This window comes from Prionailurus viverrinus, chromosome F1, assembly GCF_022837055.1.
Source record: "Prionailurus viverrinus isolate Anna chromosome F1, UM_Priviv_1.0, whole genome shotgun sequence".
Lineage (NCBI taxonomy): Eukaryota > Metazoa > Chordata > Mammalia > Carnivora > Felidae > Prionailurus > Prionailurus viverrinus.
Window position 1 is genome coordinate 21224286 of NC_062577.1, and position 14365 is coordinate 21238650.

The 14365-nt window shown below is 41.7% G+C and overlaps 1 protein-coding gene across 1 annotated transcript in view; it reads right to left on the bottom strand.

Annotated features, from left to right (window-relative positions):
* Positions 1-14365, bottom strand: part of CF1H1orf21 (chromosome F1 C1orf21 homolog) — a 176895-nt gene that overhangs the window by 19187 nt on the left and 143343 nt on the right. Inside the window, exon 5 of the mRNA XM_047840781.1 lies at positions 10395-10455. Within this exon, the coding sequence (XP_047696737.1) occupies positions 10395-10455 (61 nt within the window). The remainder of the gene's footprint in view (positions 1-10394; positions 10456-14365) is intronic.

Here is a 14365-nt window from a genome sequence, read left to right on the forward strand (position 1 = left end):
GGGAGAGAGTGTGAGCAGGGGAGGGGCAGAGAGAGAATCCCAAGCAGGTTCCGGGATGTCAGCACAGAGCCTGATTCAGAGCTCAAACCCACAAACTGCGATATCATGACCTAAGATGAAATCACGAGTCAGATGCTTAACCAACTGAGCCACCCAGGCACCTTTATTTTTACATTTTTAAATTGGCATCATATCATACCATTTTCATCATTCTGCATATTCCTCTGTTCACTTAATAATACGGTTTCATACTGGCACAAAAACAGACACTCAGATCAATGGAACAAAATAGAGAACCCAGAAATGGACCCACAAACATATGGGCAACTAATCTTTGACAAAGCAGGAAAGACTATCCAATGGAATAAAGACAGTCTCTTCAGCAAGTGGTGCTGGGAAAACTGGACAGCAACATGCAGAAGAATGAACCTGGACCACTTTCTTACACCAGACACAAAAATAAACTCAAAATGGATGAAAGACCTCAATGTAAGAAAGGAAGCCATCAAAATCCTTGAGGAGAAAGCAGGTAAAAACTTCTTTGATCTTGGCCGCAGCAACTTCTTATGCAACACGTCTCCAGAGGCAAGGGAAACAAAAGCAAAAAAGAACTACTGGGACCTCATCAAAATAAAAAGCTTCTGCACAGTGAAGGAAACAATCAGCAAAACTAAAAGGCAACCGACAGAATGGGAGAAGATATTTGCAAACGACATATCAGATAAAGGGTTAGTACCCAAAATCTGTAAAGAACTTACCAAACTCAACACCCAAAAAACAAACAATCCAGTGAAGAAATGGGCGAAGAATAGACACTTCTCTAAGGAAGACATCCAGATGGCCAACCGACACATGAAAAAATGCCCAACATCACTCATCAGGGAAATACAAATCAAATGAGATACCACAATGAGATACCACCTCACACCTGTCAGAATGGCTAACATTAACAACTCAGGCAACAACAGATGTTGGCGAGGATGTGGAGAAAGAGGATCTCTTTTGCACTGCTTGTGGGAATGCAAACTGGTGCAGCCACTCTGGAAAACAGTATGGACGCTCCTCAAAAAATTAAAAACAGAACTACCCTACAACCCAGCAATTGCGCTACTAGGTATTTATTCAAGGGGTACAGGTATGCTGTTTCAAAGGGACACATGCACTCCAATGTTTATAGCAGCACTATCCACAATAGCCAAAGTATGGAAAGAGCCCAAAAGTCCATCGATGGATGAATGGATAAAGAAGACGTGGTATATATATACAATGGAGTATTACTCGGCAATCAAAAAGAATGAAATCTTGCCATTTGCAACTATGTGGGTGGAACTAGAGGGTATTATGCTAAGTGAAATTAGTCAGTCAAAGAAAGTCAAATATCATATGACTTCACTCATATGAGGGCTTTAAGACACAGAACATATGAACACAAGGGAAGGGAAGCAAAAATAATCCAAAAACAGGGAGGGGGACAAAACATAAGAGACTGTTAAATACAGAAAACAAACAGAGGGTTATCAGAGGGGTTGTGGGAGGGGGGATGGGCTAAATGGATAAGGGGCGTTAAGGAATCTACTCCTGAAATCACTGTTGCACTATATGCTAACTTGGATGTAAATTTAAAAAATAAAATAAAATAAAATAAAATAAAATAAAATAAAATAAAATAAAATAAAATAAAATGGTTTCAAATCTATCAGTCCATATATATACCTGATTCATTTCTTTTGAACTGCTGTATAATATTGCACTGTAGATTCCTACAGTTCAGTCTATTCATTCTTCTAGAGGTGGACACTTAGGCTGCTTCCAGTTCATTCATTCTTTCTTTTTGCTATCAAACACAGAATGCTGCAGTGAACTTTATTGTACAGATGTAAAAATAATTTCAAGCATGCAGACCCAGAGGTTTAATTGATGGTTTTTATTGGTTTGTATTAATTGTACTTCTTTATATATTCCAGCTACAGATCCTTTCAATGTTTTAAGTGTTACAATTATATTCTAGGAGTGCCTGGGTGGCTCAGTCGGTTGACTCTTGGTTTTGGCTCAGGTCATGATCTCACAGTTTGTGGGTTTGAGCCCCACATCAGGGTCTGCACTGATAGCATGAAGCCTGCTTGGGATTCTCTCTCTTTCTCTCTCTCTCTCAAAATAAATAAATAAAATTTAAAAGCAAATATATTCCAAACTAGTTCACTACAAGGTCTGGATTTGGGGATTATGAGGGTCATTCATAAGGGGGGCACTGATCCATGATAATTACCTGGATCCTTGTGCCTATTTTCAGTTTGTTAAGAACCCAGAATGGAGGCAGGGTATGATTAAATATCTCCAAACCTCCAGCAACTAATTTTGGGAATATGAGTTTAAAGGATTTTGGTATTCCTCTTTTGAATCTGTTTAGGGAAATGGGATTAAATGAGGGTAATCTAGAATTGCCTGCTCCAAGAATGCCTTCTCTAGGAATGAAACAGAATATGTTTCCACTCAACAGAACTTCAAAGAGAGGAATAAATATCCATAAATGACAAGATTATCTCAGAATAAAACTTTCAAGAAATATACAGAACATAATATGCTTCATAATTCTTTCCCAAATGATATAAATGGACATATGTCATTCTTTGCTACAGAGGGTTCATAATACTAGTGGGAATTTTAAAGAGTTGGGGGCAATCTAAAGTTCCTCTTAACTTGAAATTTTATGCTTCTAGAAGTTCCCTAAAGGCAAGAATCCAACTTTTAAATTATGCACCTCCTACTGGCCCCTGACTCATTTCTGGATCCAGAGAACACATCCCAGATATGCTCATCAAATGAATCAAGAGAAGTCAATCTTATCATTTTAATGATTTCTGGGGAGACCCCTTTTCCTAACTTGTTGTAGTTTTTGTTGCTATCACAAGCATTTTTTGGCAGGTATTACTATTTGCAAAAGCAAGTTTTTAAAAAATCTGTAAGAGTTAAAAAAGAAGGAAACTTCCAGACATGAAAAATATATATAGGGATCCAGCTGTACCCAGGCCACTGACTCACTGACTCATTCTGTAATCACAGCTCAGAAGCTAGCACGAGGCTATTTAATGGCTCTAAAAATGTTCACATGAATCTAATTCCTTAACATGTATATACCACAGGAGGCAGGCCAGTCAGTGCACTGGAGAGTGCACTAACACTCTACCTATAAGGAGAGACATCTCTACCACAGGCAGGCACTTTTGCTCAAGGGAGATTCAAGCTGTTAAATTCTGCATTTTTAGTTTCAGCTTTAGCCCCCTTCCAACCCCCCTCAATTTCAACAAATAGCCTTGATGATGAGGATACAAACAACTTCAACCAAAATAAGAGCTAGCGCATTTCAAACTCTCTGCTGGAGACTCTTTGGTGAATGATCTCGAATTTCCCAGACAAGTTGGTATTATTATGCAAATTTGTTTGGTGGCGAACCAGAGGATCAGAAAGGTTAAACAATTAGCCTGGGGTCACACAGCTAAGACTAGAGGTGGCCCTCAGATCTGGCCCAGGTTGGAAGCACAGGTTCTTTCTCTTACCCGGTGCTGCTTCGTTCCTCGACCTCTCTCAGTCCAGGTCTTGGCACTGTCCCCGCTGTCTACCTGCTCTGCTGTTCTTTGTTAAGAACACTTCCAATCTTGCTGAGCCCTCTGCTGGAGGAGTCTGCCTGACCACACCTCCTTCCTTTGTAGGCTTTCACTTCTGCTAAGCCCACTTGTCTTATTTGTGCCATGCTCTCTCTCATTCAACAAGATTAGTAAGTATCTGTTCAGTCCCAGGCCCTGTGCTAGGTTCTGAAGAAACAAAGACAAATGAGACCCAATTCTTATCCTAAGGAAACTCCCTGTTTAATTCTTTGAGTCCTTTTAGAGACTCGTACACAAAAAAGCAGCAGTCATACAGGTTGGCACCCTCTCTATCTCAGCAAACTCTCTGTAGGGCTAGGACAATGCCCACGGCTGCTGAACGCAGTGAGTGGAAGGGCCATGGAGAGGAAGGGAAACAGCCTGAGAAGAGGACAGGAAGGAGAAACCGAATGGGCACAAGGGAATGACACACACCAGTGTCACCGTCTTTCTGTTCTGAATGGTACCTCCCCTGGCCTAAGTACTGCACCCACAGCAACATGACACCATCCACGGATCGTGCCCCACATTACCGTGGGGTTCAGAGCACTGCTGGCCACACTTCATTCATTAAAATGGAATGGTTCTTATTTGCATTCCTGTACTACGCTGTTCTGGACTCTGAACTCTTCTCCTCGGCTGCTCCCTAAAGAGCCAGGCCGACAGCACCTCAAGAACTCTCTGAACATCAAGCCCACCGGAGAAAAGAAAGTGAGCAGAGACTGTGTGTGCTGCATGTCTTCCAGATCTGTTGCCTCCCTTCTCTTCCTTGGCTGCACCGTCTATTACTCTCAGCTACCTGGGAGTGCTAGGATGGGAGCCCAGTGCGTGCGCACCCTTTGCCAGTGGTTACTACACCATCATCACCACGACTCTTCAGTACGGAGAAAAACAAAACAGGACTGAGTCACATCCTTACCCTTGTAATTACAGCTTTACATTGGCTGATGTATGAGGAAAGGTACATACAGGAGAGAGAGCAGAAGAGGCAGAGGGATGAAGGGAAAGGAAACACAAGGAAGGGTCTGGTTATCAGCAAAAGCAAGGCCACACTATGCTTAGCATGGAGCAAGAAATTGCTTACTGAAATGCTACTGGCAGCCCAGCCCACTTCCAAAGTATACATGCCAGCAAGGGCCTCTCCGGCAGTGTTGAGGGCTGTTGAGGGTCTTGGTTGTTACCAGAAGAGAAAGCGAGAAGGGAGGTACACCCTATGATTTCCTCTGCACACACGGGCAGGCTATGCCACATTCCTGAGGATTGGAGACAACAGTCCCATGTTTCTCAACTAGTGGGCACTGAGGAGGCCCTCAAACCCACCACCAAGGAGTAAAACCTGTCATCAGCTGCACCTCTCAAACATCGTATGTGATTCTACAGCAGCTGTGAGGTCACACAGTCCACTCAGAGTTTGTAATTACAAGCCCGACCCTGTCTTCACCGGGTGAAAAGCAAACACCTTCTGACCAAGACATGGTTCACACTGAGCTGATGTTAATATTAAGAGGAGGAGCCCTGGAATAAATTGATAAATGCAGAAGACCTGTTCTCTTACCAACTAGGTTAGTTTTGGGGCCAAGGGAATCAGGCCACTCCAGGAATGCAAACATTTTCTAAGTGTGAATGCCTTTTTAATAAAAGATGTACAGGTCTACAGATGAACATCTTTTAAAATCAGCTGATTTTAAATCCCAGACTGTTCTTTCTCAGACATTTCCCTAAAATGCTACAATGAATAGTGCCAGTCAACGGTGGTAGTCTCAAGCTCACACAGGAATAAGTGAGACGACACACTAGGTATGCTGGTGGCTCAGCCTTGGGGGTGAAGTACTTTCAGCTACTTTTGAGAAGAAGGAAGGAAAGTACAAAAAAAAAGAATGGCTTTGCATGGGAATCATCTGCACTCAGTTTTCTAATCTTTAAATTAAAAAAAAATTTAATGTTTATTTATTTTGAGAGAGAGAGAGAAAGAGAGAGAGAGAGAGAGAGAGAGAGAGAGAGAGAGAGCATGATCAGGGAAGGGGCAGAGAGAGGGAGACACAGAACTTGAAGCAGGCTCCAGGGTCTGAGCTGTCCACCCAGAGCCTGACGTGGGGCTCGAACTCACAAACTGTGAGATCATGACCTGAGCCAAAGTTGGATGCTCAACTGACTGAGCGACCTAGGAGCCCTAGTCTTCTAATCTTTAAAACCAGATGTCTATATGGATCATTGCTGATAAGGTTCAAGGGTGCAAATGGGCCCCGGATTTGAGGGAAGCACATCAATCATATGCATCATAAAGAAATCCACAGGTTCTTGGCCTGGGGCCCAGGGATAGGCTCCAGGGAACTACACAACTCTGACATTTGACTTAAGAAATTAGTGTATATGATATCATGTGCATTAAAAAAAAGACGTTTATTCTGAGAGAGAGAGGAGAGAGTGAGTGTGTGTGTGTGCGTAGGGGACGGGGAGAGCCAGACTCCCAAGCAGGCTCCATGCTGCCAGCACAGAGCCCAACATGGGGCTCAATCTCACCAACTGTGAGATCATGACCTGAGTCGAAATCAAGAGTCTGATGCTTAACCAACTGAGCCACCCAGGCACCACTAATGTACATTTTTATAGGGAGACTCTTTATCACTTTTACCAGATTCCAAAAAGATACTCACCACCAAAATAGTTTACAATTTTGCTTGAGAAAAACTAACCAGATGCATGTGGTACTGTACTAAGATATTCTTTATTTAATATAAAGGTGTTAGTGCGCCTGGGTGGCTCAGTCGGTTAAGCGTCTGACTTCAGCTTAGGTCACGAACCCATGGTTTGAGAGTCTGAGCCTGCATCTGGGTCTGCACTGACAGTGCAGGGCCTGCTTGGGATTTTCTCTCTCTCTCCCTCTCTCTGCTCTTCCCCCACTCTCTCTCTCTCTGTCAAAATAAATAAATTATATATATATATATATATATATATATATGTATATATATATATATATTATATAGACACCCAGAGGTGTCTCTCGGGCGGGGGGGGGGGCGGGCAACAGACTCCTTGGTCATCAGCTATTCTTATATCCTCATAAAGCAAATATATATACTTGTTTTTGCCTAGAGAAGATACTATAATTCCTATGAATACATGTATTTACTTGTTTTGCTTCTAACAATTAAACCCAAATGTATAGAAGAAAGCATATCTTAAAATCTTATGTGATCTGTATTTGGTAGTATACTCAGAATCTCCTCCATGGGGCCAACTTTTAATAATCTAGATACCTTCTTTCTCCTCTAAATACAATGAAAAACTAGAATTTAAAATCATTACCTTGCTCTGCAGTAAACTGTCATTTTCTCTAAGTTGCAAAATTAGACAAATGTCACCACTTCACATAAGGTTCAGGAGTCTGTGAACTGTCAGGCAAAACAACTATAGATTCCAATGGAATCAGTTAGATATCCGTGTAAAAAATAATGAGGTAAAAACAAATGAGGTGCCCCTGTTGTTTCAGAGGATTTTTACTCTCCAAAAAGGAAATGCAAAAGTAAATCAATCAAACAGAGCTCTTTGGAACTCTCCCTGCTCTCTGTCAAAAGCTCTCCCTTGGTTATCTCCAGATGAAACTCAGCGTCCTGGCCTCCTACACACCACCAGAGCACCTGAAATGGTACCAAGTGTCCAAGAAGCTGTCCTGATTGCCTGGTTAACGGACCTCAAGTTTTAATAACTGACCCCACAGACACCTGTGTTCAGAACAGGAGGCCCTGGCTCATAGTGACAATTGTGTGCTGATGGCAGAGAGTCAGATGTGGGTTCAGCTTGAACTCAAGGCATGATGAGATCACGACCTAAGCTCAAGTTGGATGCTTAACCGACTGAGCCACCCAGGTGTCCCAAGTTAGCTTTTTTAAATGTATTTTTGCAACTTTCTTCTCTTTGCCACCACTACTTAGAAAATGCTGGTCCAGCTGCGGTGCAAAGGTAAACTGCACCTCGGCGCCATGATCACCTCTGAATGAGAGCAGTCCAAATTTAAGTTTCACTAGAAATATTATACCACCTAATAGTCCTAGTTTATTTTTTAAAGTTTATTCATCTTAAGAGAGAGAAGACATGAGCGGGGAAGGGGCAGAGAGAAAGGAGACAGCGAGAATCCCAAGCAGGCTCCGTACCATCAGAGTGGAGACCGATGTGGGGCTCGAACTCACGAACCACAAGATCATGCCTGGAGCCTACGTTGGAGGCTCAACCAACTGGGCCACCCAGACGCGTCCCTAGTTTCTTTATTCTAATGGTACTTTTACATCTATCTTGAGAGAGCAGAGATTTCTTTTGGTGTCAAGAGTTGAAGGGTAAATTGAAACCACATCCTGCAGACATTCAATAAATACAAAAGAAGAATCAAGGAAGAGCAGGTTTAAATCTCCCCACATTCAGTCAATTTTACTTCTTATCAGTTTAAGGAAGAAAAAGCAATTTCTGGACATTTTGAGAGAGATTAAATCTCAAAACTCAAGCTCTCTTAGAATGACTCCAATTTTCAGCCTGAAGCTCTGAGTTTTTTTGTTTTTTTAAATCAGCCCTAGGAAACCTACAGAACAGATCTGAGTTGCATGTATAGTTAGTTGTCCCCATGCTAACTTGTACCAAAGAAATATCTAGCAATGGTGAAAAGTCAGGAGAATAATTTGTAAGAACCCAACTTCCAATTTGGGCTATATAAAATATGGTGAGGATTGTATTAAGCCAAATGCATATATTAAGGAAGTACATTTTAACTTTGGAGGCTCAATGGTCAAATAGTACATGGAACAGCATGTTCACAATATTCAGAAGGGTGAATTTTAGATAAGAGGGAAGAAACAGGAAAGCTTGGTTCAGAGCAGACAGAAAATTCCACTAGACATCTAGAACTGGGTGCATGTCACAGGTTATATAAAAGCTCTTCTTCAGATATAAATATATTTTATAGGGAGAATACTGTTTATGTTGAGTCTACAAATGTTCCTTTGTCCAGGGACGGTTCTATCCAACAAATGATCAAGTTATGCACTTTGCTTTTGTTGTGTTAGACACGTCATTACCCTGGATGCAAAAGGAAAAAGGGAAATCGGATTTCAGATGGAAACAATGAATTCCAGTTGTGAGTGCAAGGAGGTAGAATTTCTATTATGGAAACACACCAGAAAGGGATTAGATCATCTTAAATGCCTTGTCAGGGTTTGTAAATTTTGTTTAAAAAGATAACTTACTATTCAGGTTTTGGTTTTTACAGACTAACTCTGACTACTAAGATCTTTTTATTGCCAAAAAGCTAGTGGAGGAAAAAAATCCAAATAAACTGAGAAAGAAAAGATCTTCACCATTACAGTGGGAATGAAATATTTATTTTATGCTTTTCTTTATTAAAACAAATGCTATTGACACCTTGAACAGGTTTTGAACCAATACATGAAACTTGGTAATTATTCCCAGATGAAGTTTTCAACCTAAAAAGTCGTATGTGAGCCAGGATTTCACTAATAATAAAAAAAAATTATATGCAAATCAGTATTTATGTATAGCCAAGTGATACTATGCATTAAAGTACCATTTTAATTCATCACCCATCTCTCCCTTTCACATTGGTAACATCTGCTGGTCTTGTAATGGTGCATTAGAAGATTATACAATTATTCTTTAAGGAGGTCCATTTCAGAATGGGGTCTGCTGCTGAAATACTGGTGAATTTAAGCCCTTCTTCATTATTTTCCATTGAGTGATATGTATCATAACTTAGGAATTTGTGAACAAATGCTCAGATAAAAGGGCCACAAAATGTAAAAAATAAAAATAAACATGGAAAAAATTCAAAGGCAAAACTGGCCCATGACGCCTTAACCACAGTTGTGCTATGTTCTGAATTTAGGATTGTACTCTTCTTCAGAACAAGGTTTTCAAATGACAATACTCAGATTTATAACTTCAGTATTTAAATTCACCCCCTGCGGTGATGCATTTAAATTCTGCAAGTCTGCAAGTAAGCCTTTAATTGTTACCATCTTCCATACTTCATTCAGTTGATTAGCATATGGCACTCTGAGATCCTAAGTATGGGTTCAATTTTCCACACAGATCTTCCTGTCACTGTAAAACGCACACACTCCTAGAGAAGCAACTTGGGAGTCTCGGCTTTGGACTGAGGCAGATGTGGGCTGAAATTCCAACTGGACCACTACCAGCCTTGCAAACCTTGGTAAGTTATTAAAATATTCTGAGCCTTAGTTTCCTTGTCTGTAAAAGGAAGATAAAACCTGTCTCAGAGCCATGTCCCTGAGGTCGGTATTGACTGTAACAGGTTTGCGATGTTTGTAGGAGAACTCAGAGCAGTGTCAGGTATACAGCAGACATTCCATAAGTTCTGGCAGGTACTAAGAACCTTCTTGCCTGCAGTCTGAAGCGAGAGCAAGGCATCACGTGCAGACAATGTGCACTGAGAGCAATGTTCTGTCTCTAGGCAAAGGCTCTTACTAGCACTGCTAGACCCTATCTGGCCCTACACACTTTAATTAATTAATGGTCAACAAGCCGAGAATCTTGGATGCTCTGGTATACGTTAAACATTCTCACAGTCACATTTTGTGTGTGTGGCAGGGGGAGGGGGCTTCTTTTAACTCTCTACCCATACTCTTACAGGAACAGCTTTGCAACACAGAAACCAGAACATTATTACCTTAACTCATGAGGCAGTTAGCATATTTCCCTTGAAACAAGGAATTTATTTTTACTTCTTACCTTTTCAATTTTTTCATCCAGCATTCTGAAGAATTCTTGTTGGCTTTCAGAGATGTGCATGCTAAAAAAAACCCAGAGAGTAGTTAAGTGCGTATTTCAATGTTTTCTTAAACCCAGCTCCCTCGAATGAAAAACGCTGAGTCCCTAGACTTTGAGGCAGACATTTATTTATTGCCGACTTTTCCACTGAGATAGTCTGAAGTCATATTAAGGATAAATGCCATTACAGTAATCCTCTAAATGTGTTGCATAAAAGTCTACGAGTTCCTATGATTTAAGAAATACAATTTCTTTTCAACGTACATGTTATTTATAGTGATGTTACTGGGAGGTGTGTGCCAAATGATTTCTTCAGATACACATTTGTTAAAAAAAAAAAGGCGTAGCCAAGCAGTACATGGCATATTTCACACTGTGTGTAACTGGAAAAAGAAAATATATCCAAGTTGTTATGGTGAAATGTGTATTTTATAAAGACTGGTATTTAGCATGGTATTCAGCTGAGCATAGAGGTGTGGGCTGGTGGCAAACAGGCAAAGAACTTGACATTGTCCCCGAACGCTTTGTGCAGTGGTGACGGCCAATGCACCTTTTGGGAAGTGCAATTCCACTGGGATGTGGGAGTGCGTCAGGAAGCATATCTGAGTAGCACTCGCCCTGTGTGCTTGCTTGTCTAATGCTATTTAACAGCCTACTTAGTCAGATGGACACAGTTTGGGGCGGGGGGAGACAAAACAGAAGAAGGTAAGGAGAACAGAGAAGAATCACAGATGGGAAGTGCGTGGGGAGGAAAACGTCTTGGAGGCAACATGGTCTTAATGACAGGAAATAGGTGTAGGTGGTCCAAGGAGGTTCAGGATTCTGGGCTAAGAGACACATCATTCAACGCGCTTCTTTCACTGTTAGTGCTTACTTGTTGCAGTGGCTGGGGGTGGGGGGAGGGGTGGCTCTGGAATAGCTCCTTCCCTTCAAGTCTCGGTGTAGGGGACAGCCCACCTGACATACCCCTTAGCACTATGCCTCCTCCTTTAGGGGCCGCAGAGAATGGCACAAGGGACCCCACACCCTTCAGGCCTCCAATGACAGATAATGGGGCTTGAAGGAGGTTTTCCCCTGTGTGTAAAAGCAAGACTTAAAATCTGGGGGCACGAGGACATTAGCTCTGATACAAGAGGAAAATGACAAACTATTTTATACCAGCAATCCACTTTCACTTCTGTATCATGTCATTTTTCCTGTCCTTGATAACTCAAGTGAGGTATATGTCCTGTTTCAGAAACAGGTCTTCTCTTGTTGCAGGCTAGAAAGGCAGGCCAGAATCTGGGAGCATGAGAATATATTAAACAGCCTCCTTTCCTTCTCTGGCTGGGTGGAGAAGCCATTTTGCCTACCTGAGTTTTCCCAGGTTCCCCGTGGTTTTACTTCTTTAAGTGCCAAAACATTTTTCGTTTGAGCCATTTTGAATGCAAACCTTCTAAACTTTAACAGAGGATCTATCACAAACATTATTTGACTTTCACTTAATGACTAGCAGCCACTCCCAAGGCCTTAAACCACAATCTCTCTCTGTGATACGGGAACACTCCCTGGAGCCTCTTGAGATAGGGAGAGCTGGCTCTCCTTAAGCAAAGTGGCCTTAAACTATAGGCTTTTGTTCTCTGCCTGCTTTGAACCGCTCTCATTTCTTCTGGTCAAAGAAGGTATTGGTTCTCTTTCAGTTTTCTTCCCAGCAGCTGCTTCTGCCCCATGCTTAGCACACCCAAATCCATTAGAGTTGTGTCCAAAGTTAGTGCAAACAGGATCTGAGGGAGAGCCTGGGGGGCTTCCTGTGAGTGGTGAACAGGCATATTCTGGCAGTCAATGTGGCTGCTGAGACATGTTCTGGGCATCCTCCCTGTTCTTGGCCAAACTTTCAGCAGATGAGGTTGCTGGACAGCTCTGGGTCCCAGATAGAAAGGCATGTAGACATATAGACATAGATACATCTTAATAGATAACCACATACACATATGCACGCATATACACACATATATCTTAATATGGATGACCACACACACACACACACACACACACACACACATTAGTTTCCCTGGGAGATTCCAAGAGACCTCATAAAAATGGCATTTTTAGGATCAGATGTCCATTGTGGAAATTTTTAGGTTAGAGTTTTTTACATATATTGCTTTGCGTATAATGGAAGGGAAATATTTAATCAATTGACTGAGTGGTCCCTATTTCAATTCATGTGATTCGTGACCCCTCACAAGGCAGTTCAGTTTGTTAGCATGGTGAAGTGTAGTCCCTTCCGGCACTAACATTGGATGATTGTTACTAACTTCCATTAACTCCTTTATTGAAATATCAAAACATGAAAACAGGGGTGCTTAGTTAGTACTCAGACATATACATATTAGACTGACAAGATCCCTGGGATCAGGAATGCAGGGCTCAGGGTCCATAATAGGAGCTTGATGCCAAAGGTAACAGTGAGGACCTCAAGATGCATGTATAGTAAGCAAGCACAAAAACCTTAGTGGTTCCAGTTTTGTGTAGTTTACCTACTTTCTAACCACTAAAAAAAAGAAAAGGCATTCCTTGATTAAAGCAAACTGAACAAAAGCTACTCAACCCAGAATTAATTAGTCAAGACAGGGTGTTTTCAACCCTACCTGAATCCTGAACCAAACAGTAACCTCACTCTGGGGTAGAGGGTATAATGGTTGAGAAGTAAAATACCATTTTCATTTTCAGGTGTGCCTTGAAAAAATTCTACCCAAACGCAGGCAACTGGCCTTCCGTCGGTGCATCTCTACCATCACACCCCACTGATACAGGAATGTTGCCTGCTTTCTCTTTGTCTAAGAGCAAGAACATCCCGGCCTGCCTCTGTCTCATTTCAAAGCCTACCAAGAAGTGTCTCCCAGCAGACAGACTGACTTCTTGCCACCTTGAAATATAGTATGTGGGCTGTGTTAGCCAGAAAGATGAATGGAAAGGTGACTTATTTATTATCAGACCCCGATGCACCAAATGAGCTCTTGCAGATAAACTCCGCCATCCCTGGGAGTGTGGCAGACACGGCCGCTGGGAGCCAATGGCACCAAGAGGTCCTTGCTGTGTGTACATCACCTTAAGTACGGTGTGACCTGAAAGCGCGAGGTTTACTCTGCTGTTCTCTGTGGGTTCGTTTCACAGGCAAGCCCTGAAATCCCTTCAACAGGGACAGAGATGGCATTTTCACTCTGATGAAATAAATGATCCGTCTCAGCGGTCTCCTGCCGGGATAAACACGGATGCTCTCTTTTTCACGTGGAAACTCTATCAACACAATGGCATTACTATTAGTTTTTACCTTCAAACTGCGCTGTGAGAACCAGTCCTTAAGTAATAACTGGATTCTTAAGCCCTTTCTGCTGCACAATTTGGTGGCTGTGAATGGTGCGGGAGAAAAAAGCACACCGGCCTGTCTTTCCTCAAGGTATTAGAAAGGGATAATTAGACTGTTTATGAATCCATTTACAAAGTGAGTATTTGATGCCAAGATTAATTAGATCTAAAAGTCTTTTAGAAAAGTCTGTATGCTGGTACTTGATTTAACTAATCAAACTTAACAATTTCAGTAATTCCTATTTCTTTCTAATAAACTCAGTCGCGGAAAGCACAACGTTTTCCTGGAGCACTTCCCATGCCCCCAGTTGGTGCTGGCAGAGCTCTTGTGAGTTAACCTTGAATCGTCAGAGACTCTTCTGTCTGTGATTTCTCAGTTTCATGAGACTAGGGATGATAACAGTATGGAATCTTAAAGACGAGTAATCAAAGGAATGAAGAGGGTGGGCAAGATGAGGGTTTGAGCTGAAAGATATATGGCTTTCATTTTTAGGGACTTAAAAAAAAGTTTCCAATAATAAAAGCCCAAGCCACAAAAGTATCAGAAGACAAGGTCCTAACTCCCTAATACTTCACCTGCAAAA